The 21979-nt window shown below is 42.7% G+C and overlaps 1 protein-coding gene across 2 annotated transcripts in view; it reads right to left on the bottom strand.

Annotated features, from left to right (window-relative positions):
• Nucleotides 1-371: 371 nt before the first annotated feature.
• Nucleotides 372-21979, bottom strand: part of LOC146610183 (ERC protein 2) — a 138701-nt gene continuing 117093 nt past the window's right edge. For both annotated transcript variants that reach the window (XM_085343988.1, XM_085343987.1), the window contains exons 14-16: nucleotides 10241-10388; nucleotides 4664-4825; nucleotides 372-415 (exon numbers count right to left, since the gene is read on the bottom strand). In XM_085343988.1, the coding sequence (XP_085200114.1) occupies nucleotides 389-415; nucleotides 4664-4825; nucleotides 10241-10388 (337 nt within the window). In that variant the 3' untranslated portion in view covers nucleotides 372-388. The remainder of the gene's footprint in view (nucleotides 416-4663; nucleotides 4826-10240; nucleotides 10389-21979) is intronic.

Below are 21979 nucleotides of genomic sequence, written 5' to 3'. Positions count from 1 at the left end.
TCCTATAGAGCCCAGAGTGCATGCGCCACACTCAGCACAATCAGCATATGAACACTTCTCTGAAAAGCAGCCTAAAAACTCTAAACATATACATAAAACTGAATGAAACTTCCCCGAGCAATGGAAAAGTCGGCTCTATTCCACTCTCCTGTGTCAGAGTTGGGTAATGCTGTGGTTATTGTGGTATCATCAGTGTTCCTGTCTAATGGTTACTCAGCCTACTGAAGAAGTGCATTGTGTATACGATCATTAAAGTATTTGGAACACATGTACAGTATGACACTCTGGCAAGGGCTAATGTTAACTTCAAAACTAGCCTAAGGTGTAACAACAGCTGTGCGGAAACTCACTGTGAAGAAACAGATGTGGGTGGTCATGTTGGTGGTCATCATGCCCATATTCCCTCTTCATCATCCTGTGAGTGAACAGTAAAAACATGCATCATCATTCTTATCATTTCATTGCGCAAATTCTGGTTTATCGGGTTGAGTCTCATTAACTAACTTCTCTGTCCAGCCTTAAACCCCGATGACTTTAAATCCAAACAATCCTGCTCATGCTCTCATTCAGAAAAGCTGTGCATGATATCACCATTCCTCAGTGTGATTGTTAGAAACCAATAACTAAACACATAAGGTGTTTCCTTTAGACTGAAACTGTGCAGACAAGAGCCCTGCTAACCAGAAGGCTAATTCACTTAGACACTTACAATATGACAGTTAGCATGACCTGGCAGCTCACTATAGCCAAACCCTTGCCTGCACAATGCTAAAATAGGCTTCAGTAAAGCAGAGTCTATGCTAATGTGACACTCCAGCAAAAAAAAAATCTTGGCTGTACTCCACGGTGGCTTTGGTTGAACTGAGTAGTTGTGACAAGCTCGGTAAACTCAGTAGGCTACATCTCAGCAGCTAAGCTATAGATATAATGGCCTTTCAATGGAACATGCTACGTGCTAAAAGCTAACGTGCAGTGAATGGCTGTGACAGGCCCCGTAAACAGAGCCAGACCTATAACCACTCATTCTGCCAGGTTAAACACACACACACAGACACACAAACAGGCCAAATACCATGTGCTACTTCTCATAAAGTTGAAGCAGCCAGCATGTTAGGACTTAGAATAAAGAACAACAATCTAAAAGAAAAGGTTGTATAATTCTGTCTCTGATAAACACTTTATGGCTGCTTTCTATTTCCTTCCGAGGCTATTGCCAAGCATCTGGCAGCGGTGCTGGCATGCCTAAATGAGAGCAACATGAACGCAACATGCCCGTCAAACTGCACAGACTCCATGCTGAGACACAAACCCAGGGTGCTAAATCCACATCCTGTGCATGTCACCTCAGAGTATTTTTCACTTGTCCTCTCACTAACTCCATTACTAATTAAGCAGGGGCCTGGGAGTACAGTTAGAGGATTGGTTTGAACCTGATAACTGTGGCAATGAGATTTGAATGAGATGTGGTTTTGGCGCCTTGGAAAACTTGAAAGTGTATTCTCGTGTTTGTGTATCCAACATGCCAGCGCATGGATGTGTGCTCACGCGTCTTAAATTTGCAGCGCGTATGTGTGCGTGTGTGAGCACGTGCAAATGCAAACGCATTGCAAAAAAAAAAGTGCATGTGTGGTCACTGGTATGTTATTCATGGCACTAGCTGTATCTTGGAAAAGCATTGTGGTCTCTAGGGTGAGCATGGAGAGCCTCTTCATCATCATTATCATTATCATCATCAATCATCCTTCAAGTGGTGTTCCTGGACCCGGCAACGGACTGAACCACTGACCTAGCCACACTTGTTTATTATAACTGAAATGGGAATGACGGAGGAAAAGAAGGGACAGTAAGGAAATGGAGAAAGAGAGATGTCACTAGATGTTAAAGAAGGAAAAGACAGAAATTGGTGGAGTGGATAAATCACGAGCAGAGGCAAAACAATATCAACTAGAGGTGAGACAGACAGACAGAACAACATGTTTTTTGGGGGGAAAAGCGTAACTAAACATGTCAGTTAAACTGCAAGGAGGCAAAAGAAACGTGAAGACCAGTGTTTGGAGATAAACACTATGACCTCAGGGAAGTCAAGTTAATTGCTGAAGTTTCCCATAAGGTCAAAGATCAGAAATGAGGAAAAAACAATGAGGTGGCATATCTGACCTCTGTCAACAGGGTCTGCTGGTCATTTTAAACTGTGTGTTTGACACAAGGGTACCAAAAAATCCTAAATGCAGAACAGGAAGGTGAAGATGTAGTGTTGACTGACACGTTCATGTTTCTCTTTTGTGGCAATGCAACCAGGGCAAAAAACTAGCATTTTTTTTTCAATTAAAGTTATAAAAAAGAAAAGGAAAGAACCCTAACAAGGCTATTATCCTTCACCCTTTTTCAAACATGGTAAAGAGAAAACACTTGGAGCAGATGTGCAACAATAACAAATAACATATAAACAGGGAAATGAACTCTGTAAAACATCTGCAGCTGGACGGTCTCCACGCTGGCTAAATCGTTATCAGCATCGAAGTAAAATCAGGATCTAAGTAACGTCAGCATCTTCAAAACTGGAAATATCTTTCAAAATATAAAATGCGCCCGCGATTTCCTTCTGCTAGTGCCCTGACCTGTCACGACACTGAAAACCGAGGGCGTCTGTTATTTTCCTTGAGTCATGACCGAGGCCAGGAGTTAGCATCTGAATTTCAGACACAGACATTTCTCCCATTCCACTGCGTCCTTTTGTCTCGTGGGCTGCGACCGGCCCGACATGCTGCCACTTTTAGTTTAAAGTGAGTTTTTACAAAGTTTACACAACGCGGTGATCTGTTTGACGTCAGACTTTGCAAAACCATTAAAGTGTGTTTGAATAGCAAAGCTCGCAAGAACAGACGTTTCCAAGGAAACGGCAACAACTAGTTTCCAGACTTCAGAGAATGATTTTTCATCGTTACCGCAGAGAAAACTGCTATCACACATTTCACAATTTCTTTTCTCTAACCCAAGGTCTAATCTGTTCTCTGTGAACATTTTCCCATTCCTTTTCTTATTCTTGCACGTTGCGTTTTAATCTTCGGCTTTCGTTTTCCCCCAAACGCCGCACAGAAAGGAAGAGCCATCGCAGTTCTCTTGTATAGACATAAAAATTCACCCTTAGCAGTGAGCATAATCCAGCCAATCGCCACAGATTTATGACTTATTTTGTTATTCTGTACATTCTTAACAAGATTTCCCAGAAACCCTAATAATACTTTTTTTGCAAGCTGTTTTCAGTCCAACTTGAAAAAGTTGAAGTATCACTTGCAGAGAGGCACTGTTTCATATGTCAAACACTATAAACACTGTTGCAGTAAAACTGCACCGGGTAGTCATACTGAGGCAAAGATATTTATAAGTACAAAGTGACGTGGAGTAATGTGTGATAGTAAAAACGAAACCCCTGCTGTTCACAGTTCAGGAGAAAGTCTACTGTGGCTGCAAGTGATACGAAGAAACAATGTGGTTTAATAGTGGGATAATATTTTACCAAGGCAAATTTAAAATATAACATAACATAGAGAACACAAGCAAGGTGTTAAAGTAGTGCTTGTGGGGTTACAAGGTGGTTTCAGTGGAACATAGTCTGCATTCCTATAGACTTTCTTCAGATATAGATTTAGACTGAACGCTGCAAGTATGCATGTATTTTAGATTCACAGGCGCTAACAGCAAAAATGTATTGAAATCTTTACATGTTGCTCAGGTATGTGTGGGGTGATGCATGGATACAGCTGTGTGCTTTGAAGCGTGCGTGTGTGTTTAGTTACTGAATGCAGGGGATGCCCGCTGCATGGTTGATTCCATTTTAGAAAGAGGTTTGAGAAATATGTAAAGTATATAAAGATGCAATAATGCATATCGAATAGAACAAACAAAATTCGACTCAGTGGAAATCCCCAGGTATTCATCTTAACCCTCCCACAATCTACCACGCGCACACATGTTCAGAGTTTGGAATCCCCCCCGATCAGTGACTGAAAAGAGCTGTGATGAGTTTAAATTACATGCAGAATACAAGAAGTTTTATCAGTCGGTGCTGTGGCAGTCATCATCTCCGTCTTTCTTTGAAGATTCCTCTCTCCTGTTAGTGGTTTCGTGTGCTTACATGACATCAACAAAGGCTCAGGTGTGCACCTCTGCATGCGTCTGCGAATGCATACCTACAGGCAAGCACATGCTTATGCACATTTACACTGTTTTCAGGGAAATATACATAAACTTTGGGCTACTAACAGAATCAGTTTGTTATCCGTTAACGGTGTTCAAACAACCAAATTAAGTCTGTCCTCAGGCAAGGCTGGATGTGAGCGTGATTGAGAGATAAATGATACATAAACTAATCTCACATAGAAATACCTTCAATCAAAAACACTCATGTGTCCCCTTCAGGCCTATTTTTCTAAATGATATAAATAATTTTGGTAAGAAGAAATGGAATTGAGAGAGAAAAGACTGAGGGAAAAAGAAAAGGGAAATTTCATGCTGTCAGTTCTAACCACAACTGACTCGTGGTGAAATGACAAATATGAAATTTAAATTGCTTTTAAAATCCTGAAGGCGAGAGCCTGCGTCACGTCAACCTGTGTAAACAGCTCTGAACGCATTTCTAAGTCGCGTGCGTGTTCGTGCCGACCTGCTCCACAGGGGGTCGGTGGTTGGCGTGGAGAGGTGCTCGTGGCAAGCTTCGGTGATGGACATTTGCTGGGTGCATGTGGTGCGAATGATGAGGGTGATGCTGGGGATGGATGTAATCTTCCTCGTAGTTATCAGCAATCATCTTCATTCTGCTTTGAGTCTGCGAACAAAAAAACCCAAAACACAGAGATAAACGACAAAGATTTTAACACGTATAATTATAACAACCACAGACTACAGATTTGTTTTTGAAAATATTCTCTGGGTCATAAACTGATTAGGTTGAGGATTTTTCTGGGTGGAGGTGGGGGTGTTGAAAGCCGTCGAAGATGTTACAAACTTTGCCGCTAACGACATTTGACAGGTCATAAATCGAGTGAGTCGGAGTGCCTGATGAAAAAGTCATAAGTCTGTCAAATGTCATCCACGCTGTAGATTATCATTTAATTGGATTACACAAATCCTAGTAAGAACAGTTAGTTAGTGTTTTGTGTTTTGCCCAAGGCCACAGCCGTCACGCAGCAACCTCATTCTAGATGTCACTGATTAAAATTACACTCAAATATGCATCTCTGTAAACGGGTATGACTGAGTGTGCTTTGTTTGAGTTTATGTGCATCTGTGTGTGTTTGTGTGAATGTGGAAGAGGCTGTCATGCTGCCAACATCGTTGCTTTGGACACAGATAACAGCCTAGCCTGACTAACACTAACAATCAGCATGACTGCAGTGAGGCCAGCTGTCTGATAGACACAGAGTGGGTGCAGATATACTGACAGGCTCAGCTTAATTCCCTTAACTGCAGATATTTCCTCTGAGGGCAGACATGACTGCAGAGGTGGGATGAACATGACTGAAAGATATGAAGAAGTTTCCCATCCAAGATGTTACAGTCCCCTTTGTTTAAATGAGAGACAGTCAAGACAGGCAGAGGCAAAAAAAAAGCTCGAGTCAGCTGTGAAGATAGGAGGGAGATGGTGTTGCAGTAGTTAGAGGCCTGGGGACATTGCTGCTGAGATAAGAAGCTGAGGCCTAATGACTGAGGAAACGAGCCAGTCAGGATCACAGGAGCGGATGTGGCTGGCATTAAAGAGGTTAGCAATTACTTTAAATCGCAGAAGAGCAGCTCAGATAAGGTGAGAACCTCTGACACTGTGGTGAGAGAGGCAACAAGGGTACAGATGAAAAGTCAGGGGAGGAGGAGGGCTCAAATAGACACCAGACCAGTGGTTAGAGGCGTTAAAGGCAAGATTGAGGTGTACAGCCCTCTGTGACCTCAGGTGTTGACATTAGCAGGTGTGACTGGGCAGGACTGGTCTCAGTTCAACAGAGCTGACACCTGTCACTGAGGCGAGGACAATGACTGTCATATATGCCGCAGCTGATGACACGACTGCACTGATACGGCCGCTGCAATACTTAATAACATGGTTTAAAATCTGTGTTGCTCATTCTAATGTTCAAGATTGATATGCAGCGAAAGGAGTCACATAGAAACGTATTTGTCACTGCTGCTAATTTCATAGGAACCATGTTCCTCTTCATCTAATAACAACCATATTTGGTAGAAGCTAGAAGTCTCAGTTTGTGTGTGTGTGTGTGTGTGTGTGTGTGTGTGTGTGTGTGTGTGTGTGTGTGTGTGAGAGAGAGAGCACGTATTTAATATTTAATGACCTGAGACACAAACACCAACGAATGACGTGATGAATTGCTTTTGGAAGAATCTGGTTGTGTGGTCAGGACGGCCCACATGTGGCCATATAAGTTTATCCAACAGACAGACACACACAGACACACACAGACACACACACAGACACACACAGACACACACAGACAGACACACACAGACAGACACACACACACACACACACACACAGACACACACAGACAGACACACACACACAGACACACACAGACAGACACACAGACACAGACACACACGCACACACACACACACACAGACACACACAGACAGACACACAGACACAGACACACACGCACACACACAGACACACACAGACAGACACACACACACACACAGACACACACACACACAGACAGACACACACACACACACACAGACACACAGACACACACACACACACACACACACACACACACACAGACACACACAGACAGACACACAGACACAGACACACACGCACACACACACACACACAGACACACACAGACACACACGCACACACACACACACACAGACAGACACACACAGACAGACACACAGACACACACACACACACACACACACACACACAGGGCTGCCACGATTAGTCGACTAGTCACGATTATGTCAACTATTAAAATCGTCGACGACTAATTTAATAGTCGACGCATCGTTTGAAGCTTTGTAAGATCACAAAGGACGCAGGAATGAGTACCGGTAGTAGGATTTAAGAGTGTAATAACGGACTGAAACAGAAGATGGCAGCACTGCATGTACAAGGATGCCAGCTGCCGTTAAACCCCGAAGAAGAAGCTGTGTCCCAGAATTCATAGCGCAGCCCAGCGCAGTTGTCAACAATGGCGGCAGCTAGTTAGTTTTAACTTTACTCTTATTATTCTTTCTGGGGCACAAAATAAATGTTTAACATATTTTCAGGCTTGAATGTAGCTGTGTAAACCTCAAATATCTGCTCAGTTTATCAAGACACCACATATTTTCAAAAGCGCTCCGACGTTTTCGGAGACGTCTGTTACCCACTAGCTCGTTAGCTAGGCGGGGGCAAGGCTAACTAGAGCCGTGAGAACACCGGACTCCCGGCAAATCGTTTTCAAACCCACCGCCGTCTTGCGCTAGTCAGGTTAAACATGATATATGAGTCACTTAGATAACTTAAAAATGTTATTGTTTGGCTTTCTTTAGTATTTTATTTGTTCCTGAGTAAATCGGTTTGGCTGAGATTAAAGTTATAGTTTTTGCACAGCTAAAACTGTCAAGCAGACAGCTGATTGTCAGAAGTGTGAGACGCTGGAGAATATACTCCGGTGTCCTGTTATATTTTAGAAAGCAAGGAGTTTATTAAACTTCACCGAAACAATCTGCAAATTTCATTAAAAATTAATAAACTACCATCTTGTCTTTATTTTTAGTTAGCACAAACACTTCAAGCTGTAAGCTAATGATAGTTATGTAAGACCAGATGCTACTGGTGCAATAAGCTGTATGCTGTACGTGCAATGGATGATGATCTGATTAGTCGACTAATCGCAAAAATAATCGGTGACTAGTCGACTATCAAAATAATCGTTTGTGGCAGCCCTAACACACACACACACACAGTCACTCATCTGCTCTCTTCGTACTGAAGCATTCCTGCATGCAAGTGCAAAGAAGGTGTTCACACATAAAATGCCTGAGAGGTTGAATGTGTGCTTTAATTAGTGTTAATTAGTAGCTTTGCCAGGTAAACAGCACAGTAATGGCCTCCAGGTTTGCTTGTAGATCAGTCTCGAACAGGCGCAGGTGGCACTACTGGGGGATAGAGTTCTTTACTGACACCTCTAACCAAAGCAGACGTGGGCTGTACCTGTGCAGTGTGTGTGTTTGTGTTACAACGTGCAGCTGCTGGGCCGAGCGCCGCAGTGACGGCTGCTGTGCTCACAGCTGCATCCCAAACCTCAATCCAAGCCCTCCGTAAATCACAGCCCTGCCCTGATTAGAGAAAGGCTGTGTTAACACATATGGACACAAGAGGCTGACAAGAAAGGACTTAAATAAACAGGCAGCTGGCGAAAGGCTGCACCATTTTCACAACATTTATACACGCTCCTTTTTATCTGCATCTGGGTGTATTTGCATATGTGCAACATTAGTAAAAACAGAACAGCCCCCAGCTCCAGGCAGGCAAATAGTCTTACACAAGTCAGCCTTAATGAGAGGATGGCTGCTCAAGTGCAAAAAGAAAAAAGGAGAGGAAGTCACAGAATGAGAATTCTCTGTTCACAGCACCACTGATCTGTGGCCATTCATCACCTGGCTGCAGAGTATTCCCACATGGGGACACATTTGTCCAGACTCTCTCCTCACAAATCTAAGCGCTACACTCTTCGTGTGTGTCTCTGTGTTTGCAAATGGGTTCGTCTGTGCTGAAGAAGGTCTTTGCCTCAAAGGGATGCAAGTCCAATGAAAGAAAAGTTTGTCTTCGAGCACGTGCCTTACACACACACACACATGCACACATATGTACTAGATCTTGAAAAAGAGGGATATGGGGAGGTCAGACGGGGCAAAGCTATCTGTAAATCTATCTGATGTGTCAAGATCAATTTTCTCCTAAGAGACTTCGAGTCCCATAATTCTTTGGCATTTCCTGGTCAGTTTCCTTCCGACACTTGCAGTTAAGGACCTGGGGACAGCACCCTATCCTGATATGTGTCAGTGGGTCAGTCGACAGACAACTCGTGTGTGTGTGATGTTAAAGAACACAACCTCCAGAGAGCTCATTTTGCAAAATGAACCACAGTAATGCAGGAACTACTTACCTTACGACCTCCCTAGCATAATAAATGACAAGGTGTGTCTATAGCACTGCAGTTAGATCCAATATTTACAATTTACATGCACATGCATTTCTAAAGACTTTAAGTAAAGACTAGTTGCATGCACGAAAAAGAAGAAAGCATGCATGTGGAATGCATGCTCGTCATCAGCTTTCCCTCACTTTTCTTCTTCACTTGCACCCCTTTGTTCTTGCCCTGGGCCTACAGACCACACCGTTGCAATTAGAGCTCATCGCATCATCAGGTGTACTGTAACTGCTAGTTACCCAACGGGAAAACATGACGAATCCAATGGCAATTAACAGATAATAGGCTTTCCTTGAAATTCCTCCAATGGAATTGCCCCCCCCCGAACCTCTTTCCCGTTTACGAGGCACAAACAAACATAGATTCGCACTTAAATGCACAAGCAGCCACTGCATCTGTTGACTTTTAAATGCACCATCTTTCCCAGAAGCCCCTGTGACTCAGGAGATCGTATATATGGACTCCCTGCTGTTAGCTCATTACTATTAACATTCATGTTAGATCAGTCACTGATGTGGTCTGACTAGACCTTAATGATCCACATACTTCTCTCAGTCCCGTGTCATACTGCGAGTAGGATGGGAAATAGGTGAATGTGTGTAGGTACACGCGTGTTCTGGGATTTATCTCCGTTTCACCGCAAGATGTCAGCCAGAAAAGTCTGCTAGTGATTCACCGGTGATACAAACATACGTGTGCGACTCGGGCTGCAACATGACTGTTGAGGGAACAGCTCTGCGTATGTGTTTACGTGCCTGGAATCACAGCTTCTGCTTGAGTGACTTTTTGATGACTAAATGCAATAAGTGTGGTTAGAGGCGTGGAACTACCAGCAATTATTAACATCTATCTGTTCCTAGTTTTAAAACTCTAAACTCTTCCCATGAGGTATCTTTAATGTAAACGATCATGATCTGCAGCAGGTTTGAATTTGTAGCCCTGCTTTGAGTAGCAATGCCAGAATCTGTTGTAAAATGTGACCGAAAGGCAAAAACAAATATCTTTGTAGTTAAATATGGTGGATTTACCTGCTGTTTGAGCTGGTGCATGAGCCTGTCCTTCTCCCTCTTCAGAGCCATCACTTCCTCCTGGGCTTTCTTGCGTTTGGAGGAGGATAATTCTAGCAGGGCGATGTTGGCATCCTTTTCACTGATGGCTGCAAGCAAAGCCTGCTGCCTGACAGGGCGAGAAAAAGAAAGGACCGTACTGACTGATGGGTAAAGTGTTAACAGCAAGTCACGTCACGTTTTTAATATTTAGAAAGCAGACAGGTGTCGACTACAGAAAGCCCTACCGCAGCTGTATAGAGATGTCACAGGAAGCTCACTAATTCCAGCGCTCCCTAAACTCAGACAGCGATTCCACAGAAAAGAAGCAGACATCTTTGAAGTGGTCTGCTAAGTGTAGCATTTGTGGTACCTTACTATGACTCATGAGCATGTAATAGTGTAATAGGACCTAATGGAGCAGACTGAGCAGGATATGACATCTTTCTTATGTCACCCCTGGTTCCCACAGTGTCTGTGTGTGTTTGTGACTGTGTACAGAGGGGGTGGCTTCAAATGACTGTCCACAGGTGCAGGGGGGCAAGGAGGACATACCACCAAACTTCATCATGCACACAACCAGATGTACTAATTTAATCCCACAGAGCTCGATCTTGCATAAAGTCTGTGTGTTTGGGGAAGATCAGTGATGACTGTCTTCATCACAGTCATCAGCAGGATGTGTTTGATCTAAATTTGTGACTAACAAATTCTGTTTTCCCACTTTGGTAAGCATATACATTCTCACAGTTAGCCGGGCATGGACAAACCTCTGCTTTGGCTCTTTATGTTGTTTTCTTTGACAAAAATAAAAGATAAATGGCAAAAAGAAGCTCTAAACACACTTTCCTACAAAATACACTTCAGCTCATTTTATGATTTTCTTTTGTCTTCATCTTTTGAGAAGTTTGTCTGAATGATCATCACACCAAACTAGTTCACCGGTTCATACCTTCAGTGTAGACACTTAGGTTATTCTAAGCTGAATACTCCAGACTGTTAAAGGGCATTTGAAATTAAGAGGGTATTAAACAAGCATGTCGAGGTCATCTGTGGGTTTGTGTGAGGTGAAAGGTAGAGGAAGAGAAAGGAGGGTGCGTTAAAAATACACTTCGGTCTTTATTAAAAATTGACCTGCATTAGGGTGTTTTTATTCCATGATTTAAGTCCCTGCAGAAATAACTAAATCACGAAAAATAAACATGCTGAACTCAGAATAAAGTCCTGCTGGCCTGGGACTCCACATTTGATGTTTTTAGTACAATTATCTGCATGCCGCATCTGGATTCTCCCATTCAGGGCCATTAATAGCTCTTTGTGTATTGGTGTGTACTTGCATCTTGCACATGTGTTTGCGTGTGCATGCATGTGGGTTCTGACATGGATTGGAGCAGCTAATCACACCATTAATCACGGCGCAGGACCAAAGTGACACTTTTCGTCTCCCCACACCTCCAGTGTTTTTCCTTTTAATGCTCACTGTAATGGGAACGAACACACACACACACACACACACACACACACACACACACACACACAGAAGACTTGTAACAGAGCACGTGTCTTAGACTGCAGGCTTATTTTTCTTGAGCTGGCCATTCTTAGTCTAAATCAGCTAAAGAATTAAATAAATAGATAAAGTCCATATAGATCCACATCCTGTTTATAAAATCCATCCTCATACAGTTCACCATTACAAAGCTCAACAAACCTGATGAATTCTGGATTTTAAAGAATGGCACAACAGCAGTGCCCATTTCACTACTTTTTCTTTGGCTGCGTTAAAGAGAGTGAAGAGGTGATGAACAGAGTCATATATGGGCAAGGAATGCAGCACAACATGTCACTGATCATAAACACTGTGTCAGATTAACGGCCAAAGCCTACATGCAGGATGGCCATCTTTACACCACATTGCCAGACATGGAAGCACAAAAATATTGAACCGCATCCAACCAGCCTCACAGCAAACGCTCGGATCTCTTTTAAGATAAAGTTCACACAGATGGAGCTGCAGAATTTTATCTTTACGGGTCAAAATGCTGCAGTAAATACAGCACGAATGCTTGAATGCAATATTATTCCTTTTTAACTGCACAGCATTAAGAATGGGACTTTCTACAGCTTAAGTAGCTGAAACACCGGGCAAAGCCAGGATGGCACAAGAGGAGAGTGCTTTTAAAAGTTCAGGGAATCAACCCCACTTTTTGTGAATGTATCAGGAAATGAGCCACCACTTTCTGAGCACTTCATGAAGGACATTTACACTGTCTCTGTTGAATAAACTTGTGTTTTCTAATAATAAAAAAGACACTTATAATATAACAAGGATGAATTTTCCTCCAGAAAATCCTCCATCTAAAGAAATGTCCTATAATTCTCTTCAGTCCTATTTAAATTCATCCATTTTAGACATTATGTCAATGCAGCAATGAAACCCTTAACTCAAATATAATTACAGCGTGTGTCAAATTACAGCTGAAGCGTGGCATATGCTGCTGTCTTTGAGGGAACAGTCATCACCTTCATTACACCTGCATTCGCCTACGTCAGTCCCAAGAGAAGATTGCTGATCGAACCCGAGATGCTCTGAGCCCAGCAAAATGAAGCCTCTGAGCCAACGTGGCTGCCATGGTTCAATGCAAGCTAAATCGCTTCCAGTCTCTAAATTAACAAAGCGCGTTACAGTGAAGTCTCCTTGTGGGTGCTCACTAAGTGGTGCTGCGGGACTCTGCTGAGCAATGTCTTCCTAAAACAATAAAAAAGGGGCATTATTGTGATTAGTCTGCCTGTAAACCTCGTCTCCTACATCCTCAGTCGGTGATTGTGTGTGTCTGTGTGTGCGTGTGCTGATTAGTATTACTAACAGTCTTTGAACCTGAATCACACTGGAGTATTTAATCACATCTCATTTAAGTGGCCATTTGGCCTCAGTTGTTGAACAGACTTGCAATGTACATTAATCTAGAAGACAGGATTCATCTGTCAGGCACGAGCACACCCCACACACAAAGACAGATGCTCTATCTGCTGGCTGATCTTGAGTGGGTGAACCCTCTTTCTTTCCTCCTCTCTTGTCTTACTCCCTGCTTAACTTTAACTTGGCCTGTCCCACACAAACAAAGGATTATCTTCATTTCCCCCCCCAATTGAAAGGGTGACAATGAAATGGTTTTTCATGACAAACTTGTGATTAGTCTTCATAAAAGTCAAACCCCAAGCACTGGAAGGTCATGAGGTATGCTAATAAAAGGACGTATAAATCCAACTGCTGGAGCCCTGGTGTCAAAAAGCTCCTCTGCGAGGCAACTGTAGTTTAGCTGACATGATAAACACGATGCTCAGACAAACAACTGCGCAGCCTTGAATAAAGATCTCCCACAGCTCAACTATAGTTTTGGTATTGTGAGAAAAATGCGAGGTTCTGCAGAACAGCTGAACTGACATTTTATTTATAAGGGGTGAAATTCTCAGCTCAGCTACAACATGTGATTCCAATTGAAGCTTCATGGTCCCTGGGACATATTGAGACATTTGAATCTACAGACGTGGGAGATGGATGGCTAAAGTACATGACTGTGTGATGTGAAATGTGTGTGTGTTGGGGGGAGACAATATGGAAAGAAAAAGTGAAAGAAGAAGAAGAGGTGATGAAGACATCTTCGAGGTGGAGCTGCTGCTCAGAGCGCTTTACAAAGCCACGAGGTACACTGTCAGGTCAGGCAGATTTCTGGGAGACAAAAGGGTTAAGATGGGGTTAAAAGTGAGCATGAAACTGGGTACGTTCACACGTAGGCACATCAAAGAGTGAGGTTTTGATATGAAGAGATACCGTGGAGTTGGAGAGAAGGGATGTGTCAATGTGGAAAAAAACAAACAATAAAAAAGATGGCAAGAGATGAAGGTAGCAGGAGAAAGGGAGTACGTGTTTGACAAGACTGAGTGCCACCTGTGTTGCATGAGAGAGAGTAGAGAGGGAAGAAAAGAAGGGGAGAGAAGTGGAGAGGAGAGGAGGAAGGGAAGAAAGGAGCAAAGGTAAAGATTTAGGAGTCCCAGCAGACCCTAAATCAGCTCAGCGCACTGCATGTTGTTATTCCTAGGTGTCACGGTTGAGGGATATGTGTTTATAATTTGTGTTATGACTTACTTGAAATTATGAGCGTGGAGAGTCAGCCGGACAGAAACAGATGCGTCTGTGCGATGCCCAAGGGAACCATCAATACTGTCTACCCCTAAGCGCAGTGTGTGCATGTGCTGCATATTCATGTGTGCATGTATTTGCCTGTCCATAAATGCATTTGTGCTTTCATCTCCATGTGTGCATGTATGATGTATTTTGTTTGCAGGAACACGGGGAGTCCTCTAATATCTGCTCCCAAACCATCTATTATGACGTCTTCCCGTTTGTGATCATGCCTTTCCACCACTTAGCTGTCCGGCTCTGCAGAAACATTCCTGGGGCACTTTATGGTGGTTTCTTGATTGTGGGTGTGTAAAGGTGCAGTACAAGTCTGGGGGCCCCTGTCTAGGCAGTTCTAGAAGCCTGTGGTGAGAGCAAGCAGAGGACATGAGAATGGGGCATGGTTGAGTGACACTATTATTTATGGTCTTGGAGTCATGTGTTATTTACAGCTAAGAAGGTAGGAAAAAGTCTATGTCCAACATAAAACACACGCTCAACCTACATTTGGTGAGCTTTCTGCAAAGCCAGTTGAGAGGATAAAGCCGTGTCTTAACTTTAAATGTGGGTAAAATGTATTTTTATGAGGTCCTAGTTTTGGCTGCCTTGGTTTGGATTAGCTCCATGCTAACCTGTAGCAGCTAACCTGCAGCCACATGCAAGATCCACATATTATCCGCTTCCTTTTGTATGCTCGGCCGGATTTAAGCCTTTATTTATCTTAATCTGCAAGGTAGGATTTATCCAAACCCACCACAAATAAAACTTGCATGACTGCCTTGTTTGTTCCTTTGGAGCAGTTGCTTTATGTATATAGGTCATTACATGTAAATTGTGAGCTTCAAATTTCACATGCTAACCTTGAGCTGCGCTTCCCAAGAAAAAAACACGACAGCAGATGGTTCTCCCAGAACTAGACCAGGTTATGTGTGTTTTCACTTCACTAATAAAATATACAACGCACTTACTCTGCTAACCCCCACTCCCACACTAGTGCTCTGACTGGTGGGTGGTGGTGGGAGTCTAATTGAAAGAGTATGTATCAGTTTTACAGCAACAAGAGGGAAAATACGAGGGGACAAAAATCAACAAATCTGCCAAAACTAGCCAAATGTTTAGAGTTGGAGCAGGGACGAGGAGAGATGGCTGACTGCTCCCAGAGATGAGCAGGACCAGACGGCCACCGCTGCATTCCAGAAAGAAAGAGGGGGGAGAGAGATAGAGAGACCCAGACGGAGAGGAAACGAGTGCAGGAGACCAGGTGGCCGTGCGATTGCAGACAAAGGAGATGAAAAGTGCATTCGGTCTTGAAACAAAAAATTTGCAAAGGCGACGCCAACATCAAAAACAAGCAAGAATGTAAATGAACATTAATGCCAAGTTGAGGCGGCCGTACATTTTCAGTGCTGGTTGTTTGTTTCTTTATCTCTCTTACAGACAGAAATAAGCATCAAGGTGTGTTTCGTAAAACTCAGTGGAGGGTGATGTAATAACAATATCAGTCTCATATCTGTGCATAAATTGTGAACCTGTACTCAGGTTGATTGCTTAGAATAACAACTGAACAAGGCTCTCATTCAGAATCAGAGCTCAAGCACAAATCTGTGAGTAAATACAATCTTTCACGCACAAATGTGCATGAAATTATTTGTGCTCTACAAACAAATCTATCACAATCCCGCTTTTGCATTTAAAAAGCTACTGCTAGTATTTACTAAAAAGAGGCAAAGTGTCAGTTTTGCAACTCTAAGGTATTTTTGTGGGTGGCCTTATTTTAGATTGTATTTGTAGGACTTATAACTAAACTTAACTGAGTGTCAGAGGAAGGAGGAGACTCCGAACAGTCACAGCATTTTTAACAGATATTTCCTTTATATTGAAAATTCTCATTAAGCTGCCTCCAACATCTGAATTACAACACTGTTCCTCTAACACCTGCAGTTACAGTGTATGATTTCTCTTTGCAGACTGCCCCCATTCTCACCACTCCTTGTTTTTGACCAGTGTATGCATGACTGAAATGAACTGACTGAATCACTGTTTAGATATCAACGCATCATTACCTGCAGAACATTCATCTTCTGTCGGTGCATTTTGCAATTTTGCCAATGCGTTAATGTGACAGACTTAGTAATCCTACCGTCTTAATGCTCAAGAATATGGACGTTTTTCAATAATTGCCATGAATTTCTTGTCCATCCCCACAGATCAGGTATTTCTTGTCCCAGTTACCATCTTTTTCTTATGATCAGTTTTTCTGTCTTTCTGATCTTTACTGTCAGAAATCTTCTTTGTTGTTCTTTAGCCAAAGTGAGTGTTTCAGGGTAAACGATATGCTAAACCCCTGTTTTTTTTCTCCACGCCCAAGTCTTGGTTTTGTTTGTTTTTTCTCAACCATCATCACTTTGGAAAGGTATGTCTTCTCTGGCATCCAACACCGACACCACGTTTTCAGACCTTCTTCTTTTTTTTCTTAGTGTTGCAGTTTCCTCTCTTGCAACATCCACTTTCACCACTTCACCCCGAGGTAAACGTGTTTCTTTTTATAGAGAAACGGGGGGCGTGACAGTATGCAGCTAGTATGCAGAATGCATGAGCATGCTGATTTATTTGGTGTGATTGATCAGAATGATTCACTAACACCCACATGGTGGTAAGAACAAAACTGGTCAGTGCACACGGTAATAATTTTGCATGTGCAGTTATTTTTTGCACAGTATAAGAATATACCATGCACATACATACACATATTGGTGAATGAGGCCTACGGAGAACAGCTAGCCTCACTAATGCTATAAGATGCCAACCAATACCTCAAAAACACTTCAAAGGTTATTTAGGGTTTGATGGGTTTTCTATAAAGGTACTTGGTGGAACTTATTCTTTCCAGAACATAGCCAGATGCAGCGAGCTTGGACGTGTACCCACCGTCTTATTGTAACAATAAAGTTTGTACAAAGCTTAGACGTGTCTGCCCACAGCCAGCAGTCAACTCTATAGAGGGGATGAACAGAGCAGACAAACGTAGCTGAACATATCCTGAATCTTGCACTTTAAAAGCACACAGATCTAAGACGAGCATCACTCTGCACTTTTTAAAGCAAATGAATGTATTGAATAAAACATTGAACTATTATTTTATAAATACAACCACAAAACAACTAATTGCATTATATATGCTCTGTTATGTCCAGCCTTATTTCCCTTAAGTCCCAGGTAAATTAGCAATGTTGTTAAAACAACATCTTTTCTGGATAGCTCCATGTGTGCCCATGTGAGCTTGGCCAAGTACGTGTGTGTGCCGGCATAGATTTCCCAGTGTAACCTCATTGTGTGAGTGTGATAAAGACACAGATTTCACATAAGTCAAAGCTTTAACCAATCAGAAGAGCTGTCTGACACCAGGGCCTGAAACCTACTAATAGCAGAGCAGGGCTTTCCATTCGCTTAAAGGGAGGTTTGTTCTGTCTTTATTGTCATTCAGCTGACTGACTGACAGTGTTTCCCCAAGGCGCAAGAAACAAGACAGGAGGCTGCACTGTACCACACACGTGCAAAGCTGCTCTGTCTCGCACACAAGTACAGACACACAGCAGCTGGATTCTTTAAAGCTGCCTGTCATCTGACAGAGAGGTGAGGGTAAGAGTAACATAGCTTCAGTCACACAGTGTAAGAAGACACACACATTCACACCTACACCGAGGGAGGGAGAAGCATATGCAGTAACAGAAAGTGTGTAATAGTCAGTGTATAAATAGTTACATGTTCAGACAGTTCTTCAGCATCATAATATCAAACTGTACATAATGCACACTGAAAAGAAACTGTTAGATTTTTTCATCTGCAACAATAAAAGCCACCTTGGTTTCCTCAATACAAAATATTAATCATTGATTCAGACTGATTCTTTTCAGGATCCTCATGACATTTTCACATTTCTTCTAAAGTGTGTGCAACCCTCTGCAATCACAATCATTAATCTGCTGCAGAGTTAGAGCTAAGCTAGAATCCACTGATAATTAACCACTTTCCCTTTCTTCCTGCACCAGATCTACTCTACACTGTCTTTAAAGTCAGCTCCAAAGAAACACCTTCTGCATTGCGTCATTTAAACGCTGTCTTTATGGCCTTGTATGTTCCACTGCATTATAATAACCCTCTGTCCAACAGATCATCACAGGCCTTTGAACAGGAAATGTCTTTTTCTCCTTCTCAGGCCTCCTTCCATCACTCCTTCTCTCCTCCCTTTCTCTTCCTAATCAAAGAGAGGAGCAATTCTTTACAGAAGAGAATGGAATTACCTCCGCCATGGACTTGGACCTCTCTATCATTCGGTATCTCTCTCCCTCTATCATTCTCTATTCTGCTCTGGCGTGCCCTATACTCACTCCAAAGTGGGGCTAAATATTAAGTTCAAGGAGGTTACGCAAACACGTTGAAACAGCCATCCTTGGCCTAAATATTACCCTCAAACCTTCAATTACCCGCCTTGCCTCTCTCCCCTCATCCCCCTCGCCTTTCCTGTCCTCGGCATGGGTTCTCTCTCACTCCGGTCATCTAACTTCAGCCTGGAAATACAGTGCGCACTCATGACGCGGGGCCAAAAGGCCTTAAAAATGTTAGGGGCAGAGAGTCCAACATTGTGGTGCACTGTAACACATACACACATACAAAGCTTCACCCAAAATACACATGTACACACAATCCGATGAAAGACGGGTCCACAAAACAGTGAGAGCGAGTACCCCTGGTGTATTTTCTCTGAGTTCCAAATGCAGGCCCTGGCGGTGGACCACAGCTGAACCACAGCCGACATGCGGTGGGATGGGAGGCCACCACACTCACTTCCCTTAAAGAAGCAATAGACACGCACACACACAAACAGGGGATCACAAAAAGACACAGGCATTAAATCAGACACACACACATGTTCAGCATTTTTCTGGACAGGACTGTCATGACGATAGGTCCGTGTTTAAAAAGCAGTTTGAGGTGAAGGGACAGATCTGTATGGGCTGTTTCCCACAATGCTTTGCCAGACAATTACACAACCCAATTAATGTGGTTACTACAGCACAGCTAGGACTTCACTCTAAGCAAACTGTGTATGTACGTGTGCGTGATAAAGAAGATGCGTGTACTCTCCTTTGGCCGGTATTACTCTCAGAATTATAGCTTTCGTTGGAGCTTACACTCGTCTATTTCCCGTCACTGTGTAAAGGACACACAAGGTCACACTAACATTCACCCCACACTCCATCAGCCAATCGGAGTTATTTCCAATCACAGCCACATGAGCTCAGGGAATATAAAAGCTGCATAACTAGACTGTGCTCGCTACTAAAACAGCTCCTTTCAAAGAATTAACAGTAAATAAATGCTGCGACACAGTTGTGTTTTACAAAACCGGTTATGAAATTTAATTACATAGAAGTAATGAGTTGTACCCATATACATCATAAAATATGGGGCCAGACAGAAAGTCTATGAAATGTACAAATGTGCACACACAGGGGTCTAGGTGAGGGTGTTGATTAAAAGAGTCGTGCCAGGTCTGGACAAGTCTGCTCATATTTAGACAGATCAGTGAGGATCATGGGATCAAAGGAAACATGATTACTACCTGGCCTTCTGATTTAAAAAAGTCACTATTATTTCCCCGTCAGTAAAAACAGGAATACATATTTCAGCATGTTCACTCTATGGCTCTCACGCACGCACACAGGCACGCACATGCGAAAGCAACACTCAGACAAACTCACGGGACATTTGCAGACACAATGACTTGCACCGGTGCACAGTGGACACGGAGGTAGACACAAGAACACACCTACATACACAGTCTCACACATACAACCGCGCCGCTCTGTAATCTGGGTAATTTGTACTTTGAAGCTAGTGTAGACAGATGATGGCCTCTGGAACATTCAGTCTGTTGTGTCACTGGATGTGCAGGTTCGCCGGTTGGTGTGAATTCCCAATAGACACATCCCCCACCCGCTACCCGAAAGTATAGCTGTTGTGAATAAGGTTCGTGTGAGAAGAGACACTGGCACAGCTTGTACTCTTCTCATTATTCCAATTCTTGTATGACTTCTTGTAAGACTGAGTGTGTGTGGCTTTGCAAACTTTATGAGGGTATGAAAATTAAAGCTGCAAGTGCCGACACACAGGCGCAGAAATGCACATGCAAGCATGAAACAGCAAAAGTGTGCGCCTTTTGATAATTGCAGCAGAGAGGGGAACTTTCTTCTCCTAACCTTGAGCTGCTCCCATCGAGACCAGTTTCCCTTCGTCTACTTTTCTCATGCATTGGAATTATAAATGAATCCACACACAATATTCATAGATAAACACACACAACGTCATAAATGCTCTGCTGGGCCTCCACCACACCTGTGCATAAATTCCAGCATACATCTGTTTTTTAATAAAGAGACCTGTGGCAGTGTGCAGTTACATGCTGCTGACAGACTCACTGATTTCCAGATAGATAACATACACATCCAACTCAGCTCCCTTGGCACATTACATCACAGTTATTTTAATAATGGCTTCAACTGAGTCCTTTTTCTGGCTATGATTACATATAGGAGATTGTGTGTCTGCATGAATGTTCTTTCTTTTTTTTACTCCTTTACTATTAAATTATCACTTTGTGGTCATCTCAATGTAATTTTAAGAGTCTGAGGAGTTTAAGTTCATTATAATGTTGTTCTAAACACACGTTGGGCGCCTTATGAGGGCTACATTAAATGTCAAAGATAAAAAGAAATTCAAACTGCATCCACAGTATGTATGCAAGTGTGTGTGCATCCTGTGAGGAGGCAGCTAGTACTGTGTTGTTCTGTGTAGATATGTGATGTTGCTCCATTAACACTGCAAAGTTGTGGATGAGGGTGGGATCTTTTTTTTTGGTTTATGGTCTCCCACCCACCACTTAGCTGCTCTTTGTCAAAGCCATTCTGACAATGTGTTCAGGTATAATACAGCCCAAAGAGCTTCCTACAACAATCTGTGTCACGTGTGGATGTCTTCCCTTTCCCCTGTGAATTCCCTAACACTAAATCTGACTGTTTGACACGGCAGAGAAAATGCAGGTGTGTTTTTGTGTTTCCTGGATCTTAAAGGAAAACACGCTGATATACTAGAGAAAGACGATATTACAGATGGGAAAAGAGCTCAGAAAAGGTTTAAAACATTACTTACAACTAAAAAAATAAGAAATAAAGGTCTCATTTTAGAGCTGTACAGTGATGCATTAACAAACAGCTTTCTTTTTTCTTTTTTCTTTGTCTGAAAAAGGCCTGGAGACCACCTCGGTGCTGCAGAAGATCTGCTGCATAGGTGCAGACACATGTGCAAACATTGTGACATCTCTCTGCGTCACAGAACAGCAACACTGAAAGAAGGTGAGGAGCATTTTAGCATGCAAGAAAGATATGTTTATTGCTCTTTTATCTGCAGTCATGCAGTCAGACATACCAGGAAATTGCTCAGAAGTTTGGGGAACAATTGGCACGAAAAGCCTGTAGCTGACA

The sequence above is a fragment of the Diplotaxodon limnothrissa genome, linkage group LG20, assembly GCF_057381915.1.
Source record: "Diplotaxodon limnothrissa isolate DT_005_m linkage group LG20, D_limnothrissa_male_GT1.1, whole genome shotgun sequence".
Taxonomy (NCBI): domain Eukaryota; kingdom Metazoa; phylum Chordata; class Actinopteri; order Cichliformes; family Cichlidae; genus Diplotaxodon; species Diplotaxodon limnothrissa.
Note: the sequence above shows the minus strand (reverse complement) of the source record. Positions and strands in the feature narration are given on the sequence as shown.